The sequence below is a fragment of the Poecile atricapillus genome, chromosome 2 (assembly GCF_030490865.1).
Source record: "Poecile atricapillus isolate bPoeAtr1 chromosome 2, bPoeAtr1.hap1, whole genome shotgun sequence".
In the NCBI taxonomy this organism is placed as follows: Eukaryota; Metazoa; Chordata; class Aves; order Passeriformes; family Paridae; genus Poecile; species Poecile atricapillus.
The window spans coordinates 62,973,597-62,998,106 of NC_081250.1; the positions used below are offsets into that span (position 1 = coordinate 62,973,597).

The 24,510-nt window shown below is 38.1% G+C and overlaps 1 protein-coding gene across 1 annotated transcript in view; it reads right to left on the reverse strand.

Moving 5' to 3' along the window:
• Positions 1-24,510, reverse strand: part of DTNBP1 (dystrobrevin binding protein 1) — a 63,848-nt gene that overhangs the window by 2,073 nt on the left and 37,265 nt on the right. Inside the window, exons 8-9 of the mRNA XM_058830623.1 lie at positions 3,234-3,389; positions 1,208-1,351 (exon numbers count right to left, since the gene is read on the reverse strand). Coding sequence (XP_058686606.1) covers positions 1,208-1,351; positions 3,234-3,389 — 300 coding nt within the window. The remainder of the gene's footprint in view (positions 1-1,207; positions 1,352-3,233; positions 3,390-24,510) is intronic.

The window sequence follows — 24,510 nt, forward strand, 5'->3', positions numbered from 1 at the left end:
AAATAAAATGTCAGGAACCACAAGAACAAGATTCATGAGACTTACACTGCAGTAAGGTTGCAGTGCTGGAACATTATTAAAGCACAGGTGCATTATAATGCAGTGTATGTCCACATATAGACATTGTACATATATGCTGTAATATTTAGATTACAGCATAAAATAAAAAATGTATTTTTTTCAAAAGCTAATGTATTTATCTACTTAGTTAAAAAAGTAGTTTCTGCACTTCCTTATATAATCCAGCTGACATTGTTTGCTGTTAAGACATGAAGCTTCTTGGTTCAACATCTTTGCCAAACAGCCAGCAAGGGGAAAACAGTCCTAGATTCTGCAATTACTGGCAAGCTCAAATGATGATCAGCTTTAATAATGCACAAAGTGGATGCATATGCAAAACCACCCATCTCAATTCAGTTTTTGCAATGAAACACAAAAATCTAAACTTTTAGTAGTCAAATGTGCCTTGACCATTTTCCACAAGCTTTTCATGTTCACAGCAGGTGTTAATCACCTTTACACAGGGAGTACTGTATGTTCTTCCATAAAAATATTTCAATCTGTATTTTCAGGAGAAATCAAAAGGACCTTTAAAGGAACTTCATCATCTCCTGCAAGAAAAATAATTTTGGCTCTTTTGAGGAAAGGCATTTTAGCACTTAAGTTTTTAACTAGGAAAACACTTCCGTGGTAGATGAAAGATCCAGTATTGAGATACTAATTCTCAGTGTATATGTAAACTGCTGGGTTGAACCTTGTCTTTCAGTATCTCTCACCGAAGATCTTGCATTGTCACTGGTCCAAGTTTGAAAAGCAACATTCTGGACAAACTCTAAGCAATCAGTATTAAAAATAAAAGCCTAATTACTGCAAGATTTCTGTTGATGTTTGACAAAACGTCCTCTATTAACTCTATATTGGGAAAAACACCCCTCAAGCCAGTATGTAACACATCACCCAGCTAGACTGTGATAAACACAACAGGCAGCTGCAGTCAGAAAAATGAGATTGTCTGGAAATACCACATAGTTTCACAGCAACTCCCTTGTACAGCAACTAAATGTTAATGTTCTGAGAAGCATTAATGAAGAACAGTCAATCTGTACCAAGTGTGATGTTTTATGAGATAGCATCACCCATTACAAATGAGAGCAGTTTGGGTGGTTTATCACTGTCTCTAAGCAGGCTGTCACTACAAGTACCATACCCAGCATGGGAGACAGCACATTATTGTCTTCGCTTCCTGAGTTTAAAAAGACGTCAAGTGCTTCCTGGTCAGACATGTCCATTAGGTCCATCTGCTCCAGCATGTCCACATTCACCTCCATGGAAGACATACTTCCAATCGGTTCTGCAGGAGAAACAGTGCAATGAGCGAACTGACAATCAGCTACAGGAGATCATTACCTACCAAGACTCCAGAGGCTGCTGTAATTGTCTGCAATGGCAATAATTAAACTTAGGAATGGAAGGAGCCCAACCACGGAAGCTGCTCAGCAGCAACCTCAGCCCAAATCCAAGAGCACTCTGTGCAATCTTTGTTGTGAAACTAACACCCATTACTGCTTTTGTAAACCAAAACATTTTTAGCAGCGGTATTTATAGCAATAACCTTCTCAGAAATAAGCTGAGATGGGACTCAGGCACTAAGATTGAAACTTTCCATTTTGGAACACTCCTTTTCAATTTTCTCAACCAAAACTCTTCTTAGAGCAAAACAAACACATTTAAGCACACAGTCACTAAACGTCAATATACAAGGGACTTAGAAAATTCAGAAACCAGGATTAATGTTAACAGAGAGCAGCTGTTCTCTCAGTTAATCTAAGAAAATACAGTAGTCTGTAAAATCCAGGCTCGTGCTCAGTATCTTCTCTCAGCATGGATATTTCACATCATTAATCACTCGAGCAAATTACTTATTACTGTCAATACAGTACTGACAATTTTCAAGGGAAGTAAATACTTGGATGAGCATCTTCTTCCTTGAAGAGCAAAACATGCAAACAGGAAACAAGTAAGTTCAGGGCCACTCAGATTGAAGTCCAGCTGCTGCATAGTATTGAATTATGGCAATGAGCAGTTTACTTGTTTATCTAAATTTAAACAATTACATTATTGAAAGCCTTCATAGGTGAATTGAGATGAAATTCTGTAATTTGATTAGGGGATTTTTTGTTTTTTCAAATATCCTATAGCTCTGCAGTTTTACATGTACTGCAGGTTCAAATCTTTCATTAAAACAGTTTATTTGATACACTTCGGTTCCACATTATCCTAAAAGGCCGAAGTTCCAAATTTTAAGGCAACCCAACACTCTAACAGAGCTATGTGTCCAGTACCAGCCCACGACAATGTCCACGTTCAGTCTAAAAGACAAGATACTACAGAAAGCAGGAGATTCAAATGGAGTTCCTCCCCTGACCATGACTTTAGATTTACATATCCCACCTCTCCTCAGCCACTCATGCAGAGCATCTTGCAGATGAGTATTTATAGCACTCATGCAGAGAAATGGAAAGCTTGGATTGTATTCCCCGCTCTGACATTACAAATGATAGCAGAACTGCACTTAGAGCAGGGACAGAATATCTGCATTTTTTTCTGCCATATGAATGCATAATTGCCCACTGGCTTCCTTACTGGTCTAACAATCCCTGCATTTTGGCCTAACAGGTGGAAACCTCCCACACAGAATTCCCTGTAATCTCTGGAATTTTTGTGCTTTAACCAGTCTGGAGATGCCAGACTTGTGTAATTTCATAATAAGGAGAGCACTTCATGTGACCTCCTGTGTCCTGATCACACGCAGTGGGAATAGCTGCCACCTGGGAACTGCTCAGAAATGCAGAGCTTTCCTCTGCACTGTTTTCTGAAGCATCTCCTTGCCAAATGACGATCCCAGGCCTTGGAACTCCAGTGGACAAAGCAGCTGCCTCCATCCATATCTTTTACACAGATACACTCTTCAGCTGCAGAGAAAAATGCTGTTCCAGATCCAGTTCAGAGCTCTGCATTTCCTCTAACAAGGAGCAGAGCGTGACTAATCTTCTAAGGTACCCAGTACCCCTGGGACACAAAGTTTGTTCAAAAGGCTTATCTGAAGTTCCAGTTCTACTGAGGAAGAATTTGGACATTTTTGCTGTGCTTCCCTCTGTAAGCACTGCTGACTCTGCCCACTCAACAATGCTCTCCAAGTTGGGAGTTTATGCAAAAGGTATTTTTCAACTTGCCTCTCCTCTCTGCTATCTGCAAGTATCCTGTGGAAAGGTATTGCTCCATATCCTGCTGGAAGGCTTCCTCAAAGAACTTCTGGCGCTCCTTTAGCTTCATCTGCTGGTTGTGCTCCATGTCCAAAACCTTCTGTGCATGTTCAGCATCGAGTTCAGCTGAGCAAAAAACAAACAGACAAATCAAATATTGCAGGTGTATCCCCCCACTCAGAATTTAAAACCTACAGAACCAGTTCAATAAATTCTGACAGACTGTTACTACAGGCTGTTAACACAGCCTGCAATAGAAGGAGGTCTCTGTGCTTTGCAACCGTGTTTTAAACCAGGACAGGAATACCATATTAGGCAGCATAACTTTCACATGAAAGTGATGTCATAACTATTTATCTGGATGCAAGATACTAATTTCCTGAGCTGTATAAACAGGAACACCTGAGAGCACTGTCCATCAACAACTGGGATTTCAGAATTCTGCCAAAAAACCTCAGGCAATGATGCTTCTGCAGTCACATGCACCTACTGCACACAAAAGCACTTTCTATTCGAATATTGCTGCACATTTCCACCACAATGCAAGTGGCAAGATACATATACGTACTTATAGGTACATACATACAAATACACATACATCATGTGTGTGTGGGTGTGTGGGTGTGCCTGAGATTCTGGCTTTGCCAACCTCCAGACAGAATGGAAAAATTCCTTGAAGAATGCTACATGTGCAAAGGAAAATTTTAGAAATATTAGACAAAGGAAATATTAGACAGAATTAGGAACTGTGAGACAGAATATCATTAGAGGAATTCCTTCCCCTCTGTTTTAATCTGCACTGGACAGAGGAGAAAAGAATTGTGCTGTTTATTGCAGAGTAACATCTTCTAGAATAAAAATATGTAGTTGCTATTGCAAAGTACTGACTGCAGCCAGACTGTTAGAATATGCTTCAGAAAAATTGCTTTTTAGGAGGAAAATATAACCTGGAACCCTTTTCCCAGAGTTCTCAGTTCACTTTTCTGGTCTCATGAATGCTCTGCTTACAATAAAAAAGGAATTTTCCAGCTGAGCTAGTGATGGAAGGGATGGGGGTGGTGAGAAGAGCTGCTGGTCTGTTCTGTTCTGCCCATTAGGGAAAGCTCCAACAAATACCACTGGGTGAAAAATGTCCAAGTTTTCACATGCCAGACAGACACAGCTGGAATATGGCATCCACATGGAAAAATGCTGAGGGAGCATAAGGTTTTCTAGGACAAGCATTGTGTCAGTTTTCCAGGAAACATGTTATGTTAATGATATTCTACAACATGGACATTCATTAAAAGCATTTACTATTATGGAGATTATTGCTCAAATGCAGAACATGTTTTATTAAAGCAGGCAAAACATCAGAGAGCAATTAATTCACTCTGTTGCCTGCATCAAGGTCACAGATCATACACAGAAGCAACTGAACTGTGGTAGATGCCAAAAGAAGCTAGGAAACTGGACTGACACACCAGATATTCATTAAAACATCAGTAAATAAGCAAAAAATCTTTCTTAAAGGAGATTTCAGAAGTAAAACATCAGTGTATAAAAAGGAAAGCGTATTCCCTGAAGGCAACATGTCTTTATTATCAATTACACTGTGGTGTACGATGACTCTGTGTCCCCTGGAGCAGCTCCTTTACTGCAGTCCTGGATGATGAGCAATTATTAATAACATTGTCTATGATGCAGAAATGCTATTCAATTGTGATAATAAAAGCCAGCGGCTCTCACTGACAATGGGAATTTTCTGTCTCTCCCATAATATATTCTGACAGTTTTGCACTCTAGATTGGTAATTCGGGATATTTTTAACCCCAAACCAGAGATGGCATCCAAGTGACATGAGACTGATACAATCTCTTTCTTGACATTGAGCTCTTTGTTTTTAACTTTTGACTAAAATGTTCTGTAAACTGTTGAAATTGTCACTGGCCAGAGTTGAATGGCAACAGCTGCCTGCTGTGCTGGCCTGCTCCACAGGAAACTGTAAACACATGAGCTGAAGAGCTGTCATGGACTTGTTCTCCAAAGTCAGAGAGAGTGTTAACCTCTAGAACCTTGCTGCACAATTTCACGCCCTGCCAGGTGTAGTAAGAGGTGCTTGGCTAAACAAAACCAAACTGCTGCATTTGGGGTTTCTGTTTGTTGTCAGAAATGCTAAGGATGGGGGGGAAGTCAACAGTCAAACATGAAACCAAAGAAAACAGGTGTACTGTTTCATTCACACAGCTACTCAGAATTACATTTTCCATAAGCCAAGTGTAGTTTATAAAACACCAAATAGAGACAGAACCAAAAGAGTTCCAATAAAGACAAAAGTATCATCCATATGCCATCATACACTGCTCATATGAATTCCTCCCAGGATGCAAACTGAGACTTGGCACACTTAAAATACTATTTTATTTTTCCTTTCACCCTAAAATTGTACTTTTCAATTAGCAATGGCACCTATTTCTCTATCACACTGCTGTTCACAGAAAAGATAAAAAAACAGACTACACAGAAAATGCTAATGCACAATTAGACACAGACATACAGGAGTTGCCATAATCACCCAAATAAAAGATGACTAATTTCCCACCAGCTATGACTTTTAAGAGAACAGACACTAAAAGCAGGCAAATTTTTTCCTAAAAGAATGAACGCTTGAGTGCTGAGGCAAAGCCCTCTGCACCACGCCCACGAACAGCCCCACGGCTCATCTGGCTCACCTCGGAGTGCAACCCACAGCCTGACTCCCCAGCCCCATATCTTCAGTGTTTGAACCAGACACCAGGAGAATCCAAACTCCAAAGGAACAAATGAGAACAGCTTGTAACTATCCACCTCAAGTGTAGAGGACACCACTTCCTGATATCACTCCTAGGCCTGGCTGACCCTTCCTACAAATTAAAATTCTGCTGCAGTACCTGAAGTTTCTATCCAAGCAACAAGGTGACCATCTTATGCTTTAATCTAAAACATTTTCCAACTATGTACAACAGATTTCCCAAATAAGTTGGAAGAATGACTGAAAAAAATAGGAAAAAAATTTTTTTAAAAAAAATCAACAACTGAAAACACTGGCTGTTTACATGGCTAGCACATCCCTTAAACCCAACATGAAAGATGTCAGGTTGTACAGATGGATGACCTTTTGGTGCTTTCATACACAGCCATTTTACTTCCCTTCAATTAATTTATTATGTAACTTTATATCTCATGTGAAGTAGAACCCATAAATGCATCTGGTCTAAAGAGAGAAAGACAGAGAACACAATAAAAATGCCCCTTTTTCCTCCCTCTACAATCCACTTGCTTTTTGTAGACTCATCCAATCAGACCATAAAATGCATGCACACATTCTTTGTGTGCTTTTTTGCTTTTGCTACAGATAACAAAGTTTCAAGCAGCCCTTCACCGAACTCACTGCTGGTTTTTGATGCTCCTCCTGTGCTGGCAGAGCCTGAAACTGGACACGGCACAAAGACACGCTGGGTAGAGGATAACCCCTTCCCTTGAACTCCTGGCCACGTTCCCGTTCACACGGCCCAGGGTGCGGTGACTTCCCTGCTGCCAGATGTGCTGCAGGCTGGCACTTGGCTCACTGCCCTGGGACCCCCAGGGCTTTTCCACGGAGCCGGGGTCATCTCCAAGCTCCGTGCCAGAGCTCTCCCTCTCCTCCTCTGGGACAGAGCTGTGGCCTCTGGTCCCAGCCCCCAGGCAGGGAATGACCCACAAAGCACCACCCTCCCAGACCCAGCCGGTCATTTGTCCACCTTGCTGCCCATCCATCCAGACTGTAACATCATCACTTGGCTGTGGGAACATGGTGTGAGATTGTCAAAACCTATCAGTGGGCTAGCTACTCACCAAACAACCAAAATCCTTCAAAAATCAGAACAATAAAATCATAAAAGCAGACAATGGAAGGCAGACAGCCAAGCAGCTTTTCGAGTGCATTATGACTTAGCAACTTATACTGCAAACTGCCTCGTTACAGACCTTTTCAACTAAAAATATCAAAGCAAGACAAGACACCGGGGAGTGCTTCAAAGGGTGCAGTTTCCCTCAAAAATGTTTAAATTATTCTTGACATAATTTAGAATACATGTCGATGCTATAAGGGAGGATGTGCAGAGCACTCTTGCACTACAGTTTGCTGACAGGTGGGGAGAGTGTGTTGGCAAAAAATTGGGGAAAAAAATGTGGAAAAAGTGATCTAGTGCAGAGTCCCTTCTTCCACAGAAGAGTGAAAGGAAAACAAGTGAAAACTAAAAGTCCTAGGTGTTTTTAAACTCTTATTTAACAGTCTCTTCACAAAGCAATTTGTATTTATTAAAGATATATTGAAATAATTACAATCAAAAGAATTAAGTCCTGATTCACTAGAATGTGATGTCAGGATTTTGCTCAATGACAAAAAGATCATCTGCGTTTGAAAAAAATAAACACTGTTCCAAATGAGATTTACTGTCTGACAACTCTCAAAAACCTGCATTTCCATGAAGTAATGTTTTACTCAAATGAAGATTATCAAAAAAATTAGTCATTAAAAATGACAGTACATACTTCTTGATAATATCTAACTAGGGTTTTTATAGATTGCATCAGAGTATGAAAACTCCAAGTAGCTCACAAACAAATATAGTCAAGAAGAAAAGCAAAGGTTTTACCAGTGCAGAGAGATTATTTTTATCATTTCCCAGCAAGCAGTTTCATCAGGTTGGCTCACCTTAAAAATTGTCTTTAAACAAAAAAAACCCAAAAAACCCCCACAAATAACACACAAAAAAAAAACAAACCAAAAACCCCAAAAAACACAAAGAAAGAGCTTACTTCAAATCCTTGGAATATAAAGGACAAGTTTAAATAAATATCAGAATAAACCACAGAAAACAGGTGCCTGCGTACACCAGGATTCCAGTTAATTCCAGTTACTAACACAGCACCTGGAGGAAGAGGCAGCTTCTGACCAATGTGACAGGAAACAGCTTGAGAATATGTTTCCACAGAACCCCAAACTTTATCTGGCTATCAGGAAATCATCATAGTTAAGAGACACTAAAAATATGCTCCACCAAAGAGCAAATGCACAAATGGAGTTCTAAAAATGTAAATACATCTAGGATTAAAAAAAAAAATAAAATAAAATAACATTTGTGATTAAAAATACGCCAGGCTGAGGGGACTGCTCTGCAGGGTGGCCCACAGCATCATAATAGAGTCTCATTTTAGAACTAGAATTGCTGTGGTTCAGAAAAAATGATTTTTACCTAGTTCATTTGTCACTAAAAACATCCCAAAACCTGAGTTCATTTGCCTATTTCACAATTTTTTGAAAAAATTAAGGACATATTTTAATACCTGCAAATGTAGTAAGCATTACTACAACTTTAGAATAGTTTTAATTAGTTTTAAGTATAGTCAAAATTACCATGAATATACTGTTGTATGGCAGATTAAGGGTGGGGTTTTTCCACCCTTGCTTCATGTCATACAAAGCATGGAAATGTTACAGCAAAAGCTTTGGAGTGGGATTTTCTCCTTCAGGAACGTGCCTGACTGCTCCTGGGTTAACAAGTCTGCAGTTTACCATCTTCCATTTTCCTGGTTCAATGCCCTTTATGGTCACTGATGTTCAATGACAATATGTGTCTTTCTAGAAGACAGAATTCAGCAACGTGACTTCAGTGGGATGTGAGTACCACAAGCCTTCCTCAGCTTACACCAGGACAGGCTCTGTTAGCAAGAGAGTCTTCTACCTCCCTGATTTATCCTTTAGTCAGATTCCTACCCAAGTGAAAGAGAATAAAAAGCTGAACCTCCTTAGTGCAGAAAGTATATTAAAAAAAAAAAAAAAAAGACAAAAAAAAAGGCAAAGGGCAAGTATCTGAGTTCACACACTTGATTCCTGCCTCTCTATAAACCCACCATTTAGAGGATGTAAGAACAACAATTCAGTTAGTGAGCTGCAAAATCTGTATTTCCACTATAAATAAACCTGACAATGTCATATGTACTTTCAGTACATTTAAGTTTACTTGTGAAGATGATCTGGTGGTAAAATTTAGCCACACACTTCCGAAAAATCCCACTATTACAGAAATTGTACCTGAAAACAACTTAAATGATACAGCACAATTCTACTGTCATGAAATCCAGTATTTAATGCATATGCTCTCCAATTACTGTTTTTTCAGTCTTACCTCAAAAAATACTAATTTTCAAATGGAAAAACTAATCGATAGCAAACCTAAACCCAAAGTACTTAGAATACAAACCACAGCACTGCAGCATTCTATTTGTGTTTCCAAAGGTCCATGAAACTGTCCCAAATAAGATTAATAACATCCCATTGCCCAAGTACAAATTGATCTATCAAGCAATTTAATGACTATTTTTCATTACAAAAAGATAACCACTCTTGCTTTGGAATTAGAAGGCTTTCAAAGACAGGCAAGTAGCTTCTGATACTACAAGAACAGTGCCAACCTTAACCTTTGCACAGCTGTGAGGTATTTGCCTTCTAGATCAAATTATGTGCATGTGCAGACACGTAAATTAATGATGAGATACTGTTCTGCTGTCACAACACATTGTGCACAGGTTGAAAACACAGGTTCCACTGCATGGCAAATCAGTTGGCAGGTATCAGCTTTTACTTGTCCTTAGGAATAACACCCAGCTCCAAACTCCTGCTGCAGTGGAACTACTCTTCACTCAAACTACAATCATTTCAGACATGCAGACCAACACCATTCAGTGTTGCTGAACTAAATCTTGCCTCAAAAAGTGAAGGCAAAATAATCTTTGCCTTCTTTTCTAATAACTAAAACAAAATAAGGGTCATACTCCATGAACTGCTTTCAGAATTACCAGTTTTCTGACTGAACATGCAATTTCTACCTCTCTCTTCAGAGGTAGGGGTAGATCCTGTAAAACAGTCCAAGAGGCCTTCAGAGCCAAAAGGAATGAGCTGCAGATTTATGGTCTCAATACAGTTCAATCTAACCTCACTTACTTTACATTGACAGTGAAATATTTTAGACCTGAGGAGGGATTTTGGTTTTTTGGAAGACATATTTTAGTACAAGTCTTAGGTTAACATGACCAATAACTGCTAAACCAGAACAGGAAAAATATTTAAAAAAGGAAAAAAATAAAAACCTACCTTTTACAAAACAATCACGTATGATTTCAACAATCAGTTGAAAGAGAATTTGGTTTTTTCATATGCTTAGTAAAGCATTCTGTATTCATTATGTAGACTATATTTGGTAGCAGATCATAAAAACATCTCACAGAATGAATTCTAGATAAAATGACTGAGCTGGAAGGGACCTCAGACATCATCTTGTTCCAACCCTCTGCCATGACCTTCCACTAGACCAGGTTACTCAGATCTCCATCTAACCTGGCCTTGAAACACTTCCAAGGAATAGGCATTAGCAACTTCCCTGGGCAACATGTTCCACTGTCTCACCACCCTTGCAGTAAAGAATTTTTTCCTAATATCTAATCTAAATCTATTCTCTTTCAGTTTGAATCCATTGCTCCTTGTCCTGTCACTACATGCTCTTGTAAAAAGTCACTCCTCATCTTTCTCACCTCATCTTTCCTGTAGGCTCCCTTCAGGTACTGCAAGGACACAATTGTGTCATCCCAAAAGCCTTCTCTTTTCCAGGCTGAACAATCCCAGTTCCATCTATCATATCACTATGGGAAGTGCTCCATCCCTCTAATCTTGGTGGCCTCCTCTGGACTTGCAATTTTTTCCTTCCTTTCTTTCTACTTTAAGCTAATTAACAGGTGAGAAACTGTACAATTAAAATTAAATATTCACGTAGTCAGAACTGCAGGACCACCAGTGAAATAATACTCCCACAGGTAGAAGAAGCCTTATTTATTTGTTTATGCCAAAATTTCATATGTAGAAATATTTTAAAAATACCATAAGCAAATCATTATATCAGTAGCACACACAATGTGCTTGAAATACTTATTTTTTCTTGACAACTCAGTCTATTTCCTATTCAATTTCTGTCAAAACAATTTCTTCAATGCAAGCAAAAAAAATTTGCTGTTCATTCATGCAATTAATGCTGAGCTTATTTCTTAGAAAAAGAATCATTAGATTACAAATCCAGTTCAGTTCAACACTGTTTGGTTAACGTCCCAAATTAATCACACTACAGATTTTCTTTGGAAATCCTAGTGATGAGCAAACACTTTTGTTTGATATCATTAGTGAAACAATATCTGAAATAGCATTCCTTCTAACAAACCCACATCCAGGAGCATCCAAATGCGAGGGGACTAATTTGCTAACAGGCAGCTATTAGAGATGTGCTACCAGATGAGGAATTTTAAATCACACACAGTCCTCCATATTCATTACACACAGAGTATGAGTTATGACAGACCAAATTATTGTAAAAATCCATATTTATTCTCAAATGCAAAGCAAAAACACCATCATTCTTTTTTTAAAAAAGGAACATGTACCAGTGCTATCTGCTAGTGAAGTCAATTTGCAACATTAGCAATGGCATGTCTTTTCCATACTTTTTGTAACACTGTAAGACAGTTGTCTTCAAGATACATTATAGTCTCTTATAAAATTGTTTTTCAATTAATGGGTTGCTTTTAAATTAGCCAATTGGACATTAACAACTATATAAGCAAAATAAAAGGAAGACAACCAAAACAAAAATTGTACTACATTTCAAACAGAACAATCTGGCTGCACATGAAGTCATATTTTCAGAATATATGACTATATTTTCACAGTTAAAATTCCTCATTTTCTGCTATGGAAAGGCCTTATATAGCAAAAAGCAGGGCATCTGATGCTAAGTGCAGAAATACACACAGTGTGTTTTTTCCACTGAACATTTTTATCTTTAAAATTAAATTTTCATCTTTAAATTTAAATTTAAAATTAAAATTAACAGTTTAGTTAGCACATGGGCTGTGATTCAGAGGTAAGGCAATATTCAGTGTGTCAGTTCTCAAGAAAGGACATTGAGTTTTAAATTTTTAATGAAACCTTTTAAGCTTTCTCCCATGCATCTTGTTTTCATATACTCACAGCCATTCCACTTGCTTCTTCATTTTTTACAGAATATTAAATGGTCTGTAGCTCAGAAATAACAGACCATAACAAAAAAACCAGCCCTGGCAGAACTTCCAACTTGTGAAATATTAGCTGTCATTAAATAGGTCAATTAAAAGAATAAAATTCTTTTGATAAACTTGAAAAATATTTGAGATAAATCATTTGAAGGGAAAAAAAAAAGTCTTGAAAGATTATCTGCTCCCACTCGCTTGCTGACTTATTTCTGTGCTATCTTCCAAACCATTCAAACTTGCAACATGGAAGATAGACTAAAGGTCATCTTTATCTACAGTGTCAAAGCCCTTCCATATTTTTACTGCTAATTCACAACAGTTTCTGCAACCTTGACAAGCCTATTTGCTTTCCAAAGGATTTAAGGACAAACCTTAAGGAGCAAACCATACAACATGGGCTCATGGAAAGAAAACCAAAACCCTTCTTTCTTCACAGTCTGTAAAATATGACAGGAAAGTGTATGGCTGGGTTCACTTTCTTTTGCTCAGCCCTAAGGAATGTCTCATGCTCTAAATCTCCCAGGATTTCATGTGATAGCCAGCATTTGCTACTAATAAGAAGGGAAGCCACTAGGTCTCAACATACCAGTAGTTTTAAAATTTTGCCTCTGACATGCAAGTTTTACCATGCTTTGTCTTTAAAGACAACCAGACTAAACTAGTGCATCCATGTTGGCAAAGTCAAGGCAGACCACCACTCAACCAAACAATAAACCTGATTTTTTGGTACTAGATTAAACTGGCACTGCCACACCAAGAAAACACTGATGGCTGGGAACAAAAACAATTCTTCTAGACCCAACAGTTCCAAAAAAGAAACTCTTCTGGAGGTGTTTGTTTGACTGTTTTTATGGAGGATCAGCCATCATCTGTCCTCCTGAAGGTGGCACAGAACTGACATGGGATGTAAAACCAGCAGCCACCACATTGCCAGGTCCAGCTAAAGCCACAACAGCAACTGTGTTCACTCATAACTATTTTTGCTGATTAGTCATTAATTCATCAATGGCAGCATTAGGCATGAATTAATAGTGTAATTTTAAACTCGTGCTTATTCTGGTTTAGCTTACAGTAACAGATAAATTGATTATAAAATTTGCTATTCAAATCAAACTGATTTAAACAATGACATCATTAATATTTCAAGTACTGGAGTAGCCTAGTTTAAAGGTAGTACAAAAACTAGCAGGCCTTTTCTCGTGTGTGCCATATCTAAGATCTTAACACCATTAGTTTAATAGATGATTTTAAATAAATAATTTAATACATAGAAAGTAACAGACTAATGGAAATAATTAGAGCAATTTATTAGCATTAAATACATCTAGACAAGTTCCATTGGTTAACATAACTAACCAGGTCACCTGCACCCTCAAAGAAAGAGTACAATTGATAGCTAAGACTTTTGTCTTATTTAATGTTCAGTTTTATACCTGCTTTTCATTGGGAGGAATTGTTACCAGTAAAATAGGACAAAAATTCCTAGGTCTCTCAGTTGCTTAACCCAACACCTCAATGAATATATGCAAGAGAGACATCCATGCAGCAAGGGAGAAGGTGGAGCAGATGGGTGATGTTACTGATGCTTCAGTGGAGCATTAAACATGAGAAATATGAAAGGAAAGGAGATACAAAGGAAGAGAAATGAGGATGGGGCAGAGGGAGAGGGGAAGGGCAGCTGCCAGATTGCCCAAAAGAGATAACAAATGAGATATGACCCTTCATCCTGGATTTCTCCAGCCTGGAAGAGATTAAACAAGTTGCAGGGAGAAAAACAATACTAACTGGGAGGAAGAAATTTAAAACACAGGCAGAGAAGGCTCTGCCTTATTGAAACCAAACACCACAAACAAAAACCCAGCACAATAAAATTTTCCCTACTGAAGCTACTCTGACAGACAAAATCCCAGGAGGCTGCAGGAACAATCGCATTTGAGTGAGGAAGCACATCCTGCTTTGTGACCATCAGTGACTAAACCCTATGCCTACAGTGCAAACGACCTGACAGATGACACCTAGGATACAGTATCTTATTTGAGCAAACAAAGAATATCCACCTAAAGGATGCACAGACATCAAAGTGACAGTGAGGAATGAATAAAAAGCAGAAATTCAGGAAGCTGATAAAAGCATGTACAAGGGGGAAGGGGAAAGAGAAGGGGACTGAGAGAGACTGACTGAAGAGGGAAGTCAGTGTAATTAGGACTGTGAAACCTATAAAATACACTTCCTATGAGATGATTCTTTTCAATATACACCGCTGTAGGAAATCTCTCCCTCAGCTTTTCCTCCCCTCACCTTCTTTTTTTCCAGCACAGGAATGCCACACAAGTCTGCAACATCTCCTGCCAGACCTAGGGACAGCAAGCACTGACTTGTGCCTGTGCTGTAATCCAATACAAAATGAGAAATTAATTTCCTCAACATCTGTATCAATCAACTTCTGCCATTTGTACGCACCTTAAAAACACTCATCTTTAGGCCAGCTAAAAATACTGAACACTTAATTTATAATATTTTCCTTAACTCCTGAATATGCATAAGGCCTTGCTAACCCAATTTTTGATTTTGTTCTTCAGAGTAATTTAGCACTAATTAGTCACAAGTACTTTAAACCTCCCAATATGCATGCACATTTCCTCCACAGGGTAAATATGAAGCTGATCTCTGAAAAAGTTAAATTTCCTTACCCTCTCTCTCTTTCTCAAAACAGCACCTCTCTACTGGGTATCATTCTCTATAGCAACAAAAATCACACATTGTATCTCTACAACAGATGCAGCCACCCATACCTGGACCAATTCAAAGAGCCCTACTGCATAGTGATTCCAAAACAGGAAGTGGAAATGCTAATTTTTAAAGCATTAGGATAAACTATAAGCAGAAGTGTACTGATGCTACTCAGTGTCCAATTTTTCCTCCTTGACATCTAAGCTTGAAATCTGCTGCTTGAAATCTGAACATCAACTACTTTTAGAGAAGGGTATCATTAGAACATAATATGACCTTTATTAAATATGAATTATTTGTTCACTACACATTTGGCATGACAGTGGGAAAACATTGCCTTCAGGCCACCATTATATATGCCCTGTTTCCTTCTCTTTCTTCCTGTCATCCTACATCTGCTTTGTCAGCCCCAACAGTGTCCAACTTCCATGGCAAAAGAGATTTGCTGCCTCCTTTTAGAGCAACTGAAAGTATTTTTATTCATTACTAAGGCAGAAATAAAACTACAACTTCTAAGACCTAAGCTTTCAACCGCTTTAGGCAGAATATTTCTCATCTTCTCACTGCTGCTGTAGATTACAACAGATGACACCACATTTGATTTCACTGGCTTCATGCAGGGAAAATTTCGTTCACAATCATGAAGACCAAAATTTATTTTTTAAGTAAAAGATAAAATTTAATGGAAGTGGGTTACAAGCAATATTAGAAGGTCTAAACATCTGATGCCCAGAGACTTTGGAATGCCTTTTAAAACACAAACAAGACAGGCAAAGAGGGACAAGCAAAGAGACTTTAAAGAAAAAAACTCCTCACAAGACTAACACTAAAACCATCTAATCTGTTCTGGGGCTTGGGTAACAACAAAACCAATGGAACACGACAAAAAAAGACTGTGAGATCTTCCAAGACCAGGGACAAACATGCCAGGGACAGCATCTGGAAAATCACCTCAAGATCAGTTCCAAATCATATCTAAAATCATAAACAAAGCTTGAGATGGGGGTGGGAATGAACCAAGAACATTCCTGTGCTGTTGGAACATGTATTTTCTCTCTAGGATGCACCAAGGTGTTCAGCAAGCACTGAACTTCAACCTACTGTTGTTCTCTTATAAACTATTAAATCTGTTTCTAACAGTGACTATCCAAAGCTAATGAGAACTGAAGCATGCATAAGGAATCAAAGTAACATCATTATTATAATTTCATGCTCTATAAAACTGTATTGGTTAAAAAGCCTCCTATTTTGAAACATCCTTGCTGATATAATTCATTCTAAATTATTTTTCAGCTGTGCCTTACCTGTTAAAGAAGTTCCCTCGACAATACATGTGTTTCTATATACATTAAACAGTGGCTGCATCAGAGACAAATTTAACCATAACAAGTCTAAAGTCTTGGTCAAGAAGGAAGAAAATAAAGCTCTGACATTTGATAATACAGTGTTACTGTATTTTTGAAATAAGACTGGTAAATACAGAATCAAAGAATTGTTAAGGTTGGAAAAGACCTCCAAGATCCTCAGGTCCAACTATCAACCCAACACCACCACCATGTTCACCATTAAACCGAGTCCTCAAGTGCCATATCCACGTTTCTGAGTGCTTCCAGGGATACATTCACAAATATGTGGAAGATGACTCAACCACTTCCCTGGGCAACTTCCAATGCTTGACAACCCTTTCCACAGAGAAACTTTTCCTAACATCCAATTTAAATCTCCCTTGGCACAACTTGAGGCCATTTCCTTTTCTCTTGTCACTTGTTATCTGGCAGTAGAAACTGACTCCACCTTACCACAACCTCCTTTCAGGCAGTTGTGGGGAGCAATAAGGTCTCCCCAGTCCTCTTTTTCTCCAGGCTAAATAAAAATGCATTGTACCCAATATATTACAAATAATTTCATATACAAATATATAAAGTACTGAAGGGCTGGAATAAATTGCATTTTGATGAAGAAGTTTGCAAGGTAGCAGTTTCCATTTACTATTCAAAATAGGTCAGACATTATATACTTGCATACTGCTATTATAATCCATTTTTAAAAGTGAAAACAGTAATCACATCAGCAGCTATTCAAGTCTGATGGCCTGATTTTTCTAACACCTGTCTAATGCTTTCTAAATAGCAAACTGAATAAGGATACTCAGCCTAGGGAAAAAAAACACAATAAAAATGACTGGAAGATATTTCATTTTATAAAAGCATGAACATAGAAAATAAAATAAGAAATGTTATTCTTAAACCCACAAGTTAAAATGAAGAACATAAATTTACAGTGAGGCAGCCTATAATAATATAGATCACATTTGATGGTTTTCTATCTGGAAAGACCCCATTGCAAAGTCCCATTTACATTCCATGTTAACTCCTGTTTTAAATAGTCTTTTAAAGTTCTAAACAGTCAACCATATTTCACCCTTCAGTTTATTAACCTATAGGAACAGACCTGACAGATTTGAGAGCAAGGCAGCAGCCAACTAGTTAAATCAGCAGTACTGGAAGCATAATGTGCACCCACTGAGTCACCAAGGTTATATAAACTGACACAGCAAATTAATACCACTGCTTCCCTGCCTCCCAAAATACAAACCACTCATCTACTCAGCCATTACAAATGATATCTGTGTTTCAGTGCTAGGAGAACAGCTATCAGAGCCCAGAAGCTGAGCTGCCTGCTCATTCAAGAAGAGATCTGGAGGTCAGATCCAAGGTGTGTCAACACAATGATGTGCCATTGGCACCTGCACTGCCCCTCCTTCGCCCATCTGAGGATGAACACTGAAGTCAAGACTTTGCAGATCACTCCAGGATATTTGTGGAGTGATGAAAATCCTGTAGGAAATCAGTTCTCAGGTGCTTCACAGACTGGGCTGCACTTACCCAAGTGGTAGTACAGTAAAAGAACACTATGAAGTAGCTCAAGTATAAAATATGGAAGAGCTATGATTGTAAGTACTCTGAAAAATACTTCTCTAGGTACATGCACTTTTTGACGTGCAGAATTTAACAGTGTCTGTATGAACTTGGAGCCTCCTGAAGTGTAAGACTCTTAAGAGAAACAAAATAGTTGTTCAATATAGTCTTAAAAAAGTGATAGCACAAAAAATTCTTAAAATAGAAGCTTGCAAAGCGCATTATATTGTCAGAGCAAATCTGTCTCCATCCCGCCAGAGATGCTGGCGCGGTGATCCGCATGTAACTCCACCTATCTTTTAAGGCAAAAACTGTCCTAGTACCACTGCTTGTGGGCTTTAATGCAAAGTTCTGGCAATCATCCAGGACTCCAGAAGGGAGGGAATGCAGCTTTTCAAATTTTCTTTTTAGGTCATGACATAAGAGATCACACTGATGGCCACTAATGCTCCATTTACAAATGCAGAGGGAAGTCAGCAACTTGTGCTTAAAGAAAGGCATTTCTAAAAAAAAATGCTACATTCTATAGAAACTTCATGCTCACACAAATTATCAAACACTTTCCACAGAGCTCAGTAGAACGTAAACCAGAAAATACCATGTGAACCAGCGTATTTTTGTCCATGGCAAAGAGGCAATAACAAACAGTGATGCTTTTAAACTGAAGTTTTAAGAGAAATGAAGAAAAGCCCAAACATTTTTATAAAATTTTATCCTGTCCCCTATGCTTAGAACATGAAAAAGTATATATGTTCATCACCAAAATGACCAGACTAAGTTTGAGGTCTGCTCACTTTTAGTAAGTGCTATTTGGAGCTTTTATCTTTTGTGAAGAAATCCCAATTGTTTTGGTGCTTGAGATGTGGTTAAGTCTTCAGGCAATGATAAAATCAAATCCTTCCCCACACTTTTCTCAGACTGTCCTTTTAAGCAAAGTTAATGGTTCCATACAATTTTTTGGCTTTATACAGAACTCTTTACAGAAGCGTTTGCCAGCAAGACAGATGCCATATTGCCTTCTATATCAAAATAGCAGCTAAGAATGATAAGTGAGGACATCACTGGAACATGGATCCAATTAGCAGAATATGGCAAAATTGACATTTATATAACAAAGTTTCAGGTTAGTCATCAATGACTAAATTTGTACCACAGAGCTATTAATTCTCACCCTCTGTAGACAGAAGAGCAGCAGATTACAAGAATCAGAACACCAACAGATTTTTTTTCCCGAACAGACTTCAGCAGAATCACAGAATGGTTGGGGTTGGAAGGGACCCCTGGAGATCATCTGGTCCAACCCCTTGTCAAGGCAGGGTTACCTAGAACACATGATACAGGAACACATCCAGGTGTTTCTGTAATGTCTCCAGAGAGGGGAACTCCACAACATCCCTGGTCAGCCTGTTCAGAAGAGAGAACCTCTAATTATCTTTGTGTCCATCCACTGGAGCCTCTCCAGGAGCTGCTTGTCTTTCTTGTACAGAGGAGCCCAGACTGGACACAGCACTCCAGATGTGTTGCTGCTCAAAACTCCTGTGTTCCTCTTCCCCAGCAACTCGACAATTACGGTAGGGAAGGAAACAACTGATGCCAGACAAAATAAAACACTGAGCAGTATCACAACATAGGCAGACAAAATTTTCATGCTTATTGGATTTAAGAAAGCCTCTTCGCTAAATTAATACTAGAACAGTTTACACAATTAACAATTAGCTGGAGGCATAATAATTACTACAAAACAACCTCCCCAGCTCCCTCCAGTCCAACACACCCTGGCCTTTCAGGAATTTTTCTTTTTCCTGATGCTAACTCCTTCAATAAGTTTACATGTCTCTATGTCCCCTGCTCTGTCAAGCAAGCCAAGCTCTCCTAGCATCTTGTGAAATATGCTCTCCTTTTAACTCAATTGTTTCTCTAACATCTCATTTGCAGCTGTTTACTGGAAATCTCATGATTGATCCGTCCCTGGATGTTATTTACGCTGTTCACAGTTGAATTAATCCTAATAGTTCATTTCTCAAAAGAGACTTCATAACTGAGATTGTTTTCCTCCTAAATCATTCTCATTCAATAACCTGTCACTTGCCAAACTTTTTGGTTTGCTGTTTATTATTTCCGTCTGTGCTAGATAAAACCATTTCTGTTTTCTCCTCTGTTCTAGAGTTAGTCCACAAGTCCTTCATATAACAAATTAGTTTTCAATCCATGGATTTTATTAAACTGAAGAATCACTAATATGCAGGAGAAAATTTAATTGGTACAAAAGCACCCTGAATCCTATACAGGGACAGAGCATGAGAAAGAGAGACAGAAGTTTCTCTGCCAGACTTTCTCCCATCCTGCAACTAGTGGACATTTTCATGCCCATTATGGCTTCCCAAATGTGCTGAAAATCAAAGACTTGGCTTTCTAGTCTGTCAGCTTTCCTATAGCCTTGCATCAGAAACACTCAATTGTAATAAGAACCAGATACTACATGACTGGCAGCACAAACCTCTAAATATGTACCAATAAGCAAAAAGGAAAAAAAATACATATGTCATCCAAACCCATAATGTGTACAGACTTCTTTCAGTCGCCGTTTTGTGGAGACAGAAGCTGAAGCCACAGGCCCTCCTGAGGAGCCTGCTTTCCATCAAGAGAGCACCTGAGAGTAACCACATAGACAATGATGCTCTTTAAAAGAAAGGTAAATCTTTAAAATAAAGGCTTAGGACATTGTGTCAGTGAAACTGCAATTCCCACATCACTGGTGACTTGCAAACCCTGAGCCTATCAAGTACCACCACTATAATTTCCTACCCTTGTGAACGCACAAGGTAACTGAAAATAAATTATGTAGTGTTCAGTGTTGTCTTCTCCATGAGGCGTGGGCTTCCAGTTTAATGTTCAATAACCAGAGAGAATAAATCTATAAGGATTTAAGATTAAGATCAAGGGAAAACCCTCCTGAGCCAACGGAAACACTGGTGTGCAAGGTCTGGAGTGTTTACATAATCATCTAATTAAGATAGAAACTTATTCCTATAAATGGCACCATTCCCGTTTGATTTAAAATGAGACACAGCCAGCTACGTTTTGATCAAGTCTCATTTATGCAACATCAAAATAGCACTAGCTGCCTTCTACATAAAAGGAAGAAAAGGGCTGAGTGACATCTCCAAAAGATTCTTATTTCACCCTAATCCACAGAGTAACCCAAGTGATTAAAAATGAAACAATGTGTACGTCAAAACTGCCTCTTAACCTCTTTTGGCCTTAACTCACACACTCTACTAGAAATATGCAATCTAGAAATATTATGTATATGTAAAAATGTGTTGCTGATTCTTAAAAATAGCTCACATTTAAATATCTATTTTTATTACACAATATTTCACCTGTAAAAGCAGATACATCCAGAAAAAGGACGCCACACAAGCTACAATACTGAAGACTTATGTTTGTTCAGTTTCAGCTCCACTGCCTTGATACAATTTCACATGACATACCTAATACTCAAATAAAATGGGCAGAATAGTTTACCAGAATATCCACATTTTTGTTCCATTTACTGAAAGGAGAAGAGAAGCATTCAGAATTCCTACATGCTCGCATGCCCACCTTGGCCATCTACACACATCATTAGAACCTGAGCAGAACAAGTAGTTTAATAACACACTGCTGGGAAAGGAGGGGCTCAGACTTATGTAAGAACATGCTATAAAGAAGCAATGATTTCTACTGCAGCTTTTAAAACAATTCTACTATTTTTGAACACTGTAAGAACCAGAACAGTATCAGATTTAGAGTACCACTACAGAAAGAAACGGCATCATGTGGAGAAACATAAAAAGTGTATAATCTATTGCTGTACATTTATTTAGTTACAAATCAAACTGATGAAATGTCTGCACTTATACTTACATTTCTAACATAAAATAGAAGCAGCATGCCAAAAGAAAGAATACTGTCATTATAAAACTGGTCATTTGCACCACGATGAAGTCACAGGCAGCAAGAGCTTACAGCATTTGGTCTTTCAGTACCCCAAGAAGTACTACAGCTGGTCTTGTTAGAGAGTTTGAAAGTAGGAATAGGAGTATTTTTTTAACCTGTGATTAACTGTAGACCACATAGGTGGTGAGCAAAGACTATCAAAAAATATGTTTTGCATTACTTTTTTTTTTTCTGTCACAAAGCTAGAGATGAAAATGTGATTAAAAAAATTTGAATAATCCTGCTTACCATAGAGGTGTCAACCATTGCAATATTAATGCTCATACTAAGGCTTCTACTTTCTGCTAACTCTTCCCAGAAGTACTTGGAGTAATATTGCTAAGGCTTACTTTTCCAATTGTTCTCCTATTTAATATTCTAACCCTTATATAATTCCAGGGTTAGCTCCTACCCCACACATAAAACAGCTGTTTTACTGTCCAAGATATGATGGTAAATAAGGAAAAAAAGAAGTACTTGCAGCTGTGCCCCTTTGCCCGTACTTCCACTGCAATTTCAGGAAACAAGAACAAGAGGGACAACTTGCACAAAGTAGTTCAGAATACAAAATGGATTATACAAGCTATATATATATATATATATATATTGCTTGCAACACTACACAAATTTGAGTGCACAGTGGTCACACCACATTTAGCAGAACAGAGGGTAAATTTTGCCATCTTTAAGTAAACAATCAACTGATCTGACTAGACTTATGGAATACACGTATTTTTACAAATTAAGTATTTCTAATCAACACAAATGTCAAGAGTTCTCCCATATCAGATAAATTGCTTAAAACAAAATATTCAACTTTACATAATCATTTAACAGAAATATCAACTTTAGTGGTCAAAATTACAACTCACAGGTAGAGACTTGATAAAGGCATGCTCCAACAGGTTATTAAAATAGCAAATAGTTCCATTTACTCTTATTTTTTGGTCCTGGACATCCACTGAAAAAAAATCCACATGAATTGTAACAAAAAAACCCCAACTCTTCCAGTGGTTATGTAAAAGAATATAAAAGGAATCAGAGTAGAAATCTACATTTTATTTCTACTTCAATTAGTGCACAGTTATAAACATCATTACTTACAAATTAACAGTATAAAAATATTATTGGTTGCATGATTAAGAACATTATTTCATACAATAAAGGGGGCTTATATGGATGTAAATAGCACTACATGCTTCATTAAAAATATATGCCTTCAAAATTTACTTAGTTTTATTTATCTAAAGGAAATTAGCATGACTATCTATGCTAACATACACTGCTCTATATTTTTATTCTTGGTTTTATCTTCAGATAATAATTCTGTGTCTCCTCTCATCCTCTGGTGTCACCCCACCCTTAGACACGCCTGCTTGAATTTTAGCTAACAAGATATCTGTGTATTTGAATTCTTCTACTAATTCTGATTACTATTACCCTGATAATAATGCAAAGCAACAGACAAAAGCACAGCAATAAACAAAAGCCCTAAAAAAAAATAGACATTAACTCACTATTTCTTTCAAATTTGCTAAATCAAGTTGATAATTAACCTGTCATTTACAGCACACCCTTTGCAAATCCGGCAACGGTGATAACTGAGGAAATTAATTAAGCTAACTTTAATTTCATTTTGCATTTTACATTAGCTTGGCAAGTTAAGGTGACAAATAAAAGAGATGATAATAAAGTTCCACCTACGTGAATTCTTCTGAGTATTCTCAGTGCCTCCCGGAGATGACATGGCAGTAAGAAATAAGCAATTAAAAAGAAACCCAGCACTGGTCAAGTGAAAGCTCCAGTTACCAAGCAGCCCCAGCGATGTGCATCTTCACCGATGCAGAACAAAGACCTTTGCCAGAAGGCTGCTTTTTCAAAGCAGTGGTACCGCGACGGGCAGTTTCCAAAGGGCCACTCGCACGCAGATGCAGCTGCACACACATGGATACTTCAACTCAGCGCCTCCCCAGAACCTGAGCACAAGCTCCCAGCAGCTGGGCTCCACCAGAAATGCAGGCATGTATTTGGGAAGATACCACACGCTGCTGAACCAAGGGGTGCTGCGGAGACTGCAATCTTCCCAGCGGGATATAATCTGATGACACGCAGCTACAGCATGTGTTTATTTGGCAGAGAGCTGGAAGTGTGTGAAAATGATTCAGGAGCAAGGGGAAAGGTACAGAAGGGTTCTGAATTCTATTTTTTATTAGGCACTGCTCACAAGGCTCACCCCTTAAAGTGCCTTTCCTTAACATGGCTTAGCTCAGATACCCCACAAACCAGATTACATACTATTCTTACTTCACACATAAAATATTAAAAGCCTTGGATGTGATTTTTTGAAATAAATTAGAACAGTATTCTCTAATGAAAACTGAATTTTCTGTATTACATATCCAAACAACATTTTCATCAAAAGCTAAAAAAACAGCCCAAAACAGGTTATGCAGTTGAAAAAAAAAAAATACAGCAATAGCATATGACTTAGAATCTTTGGCTCT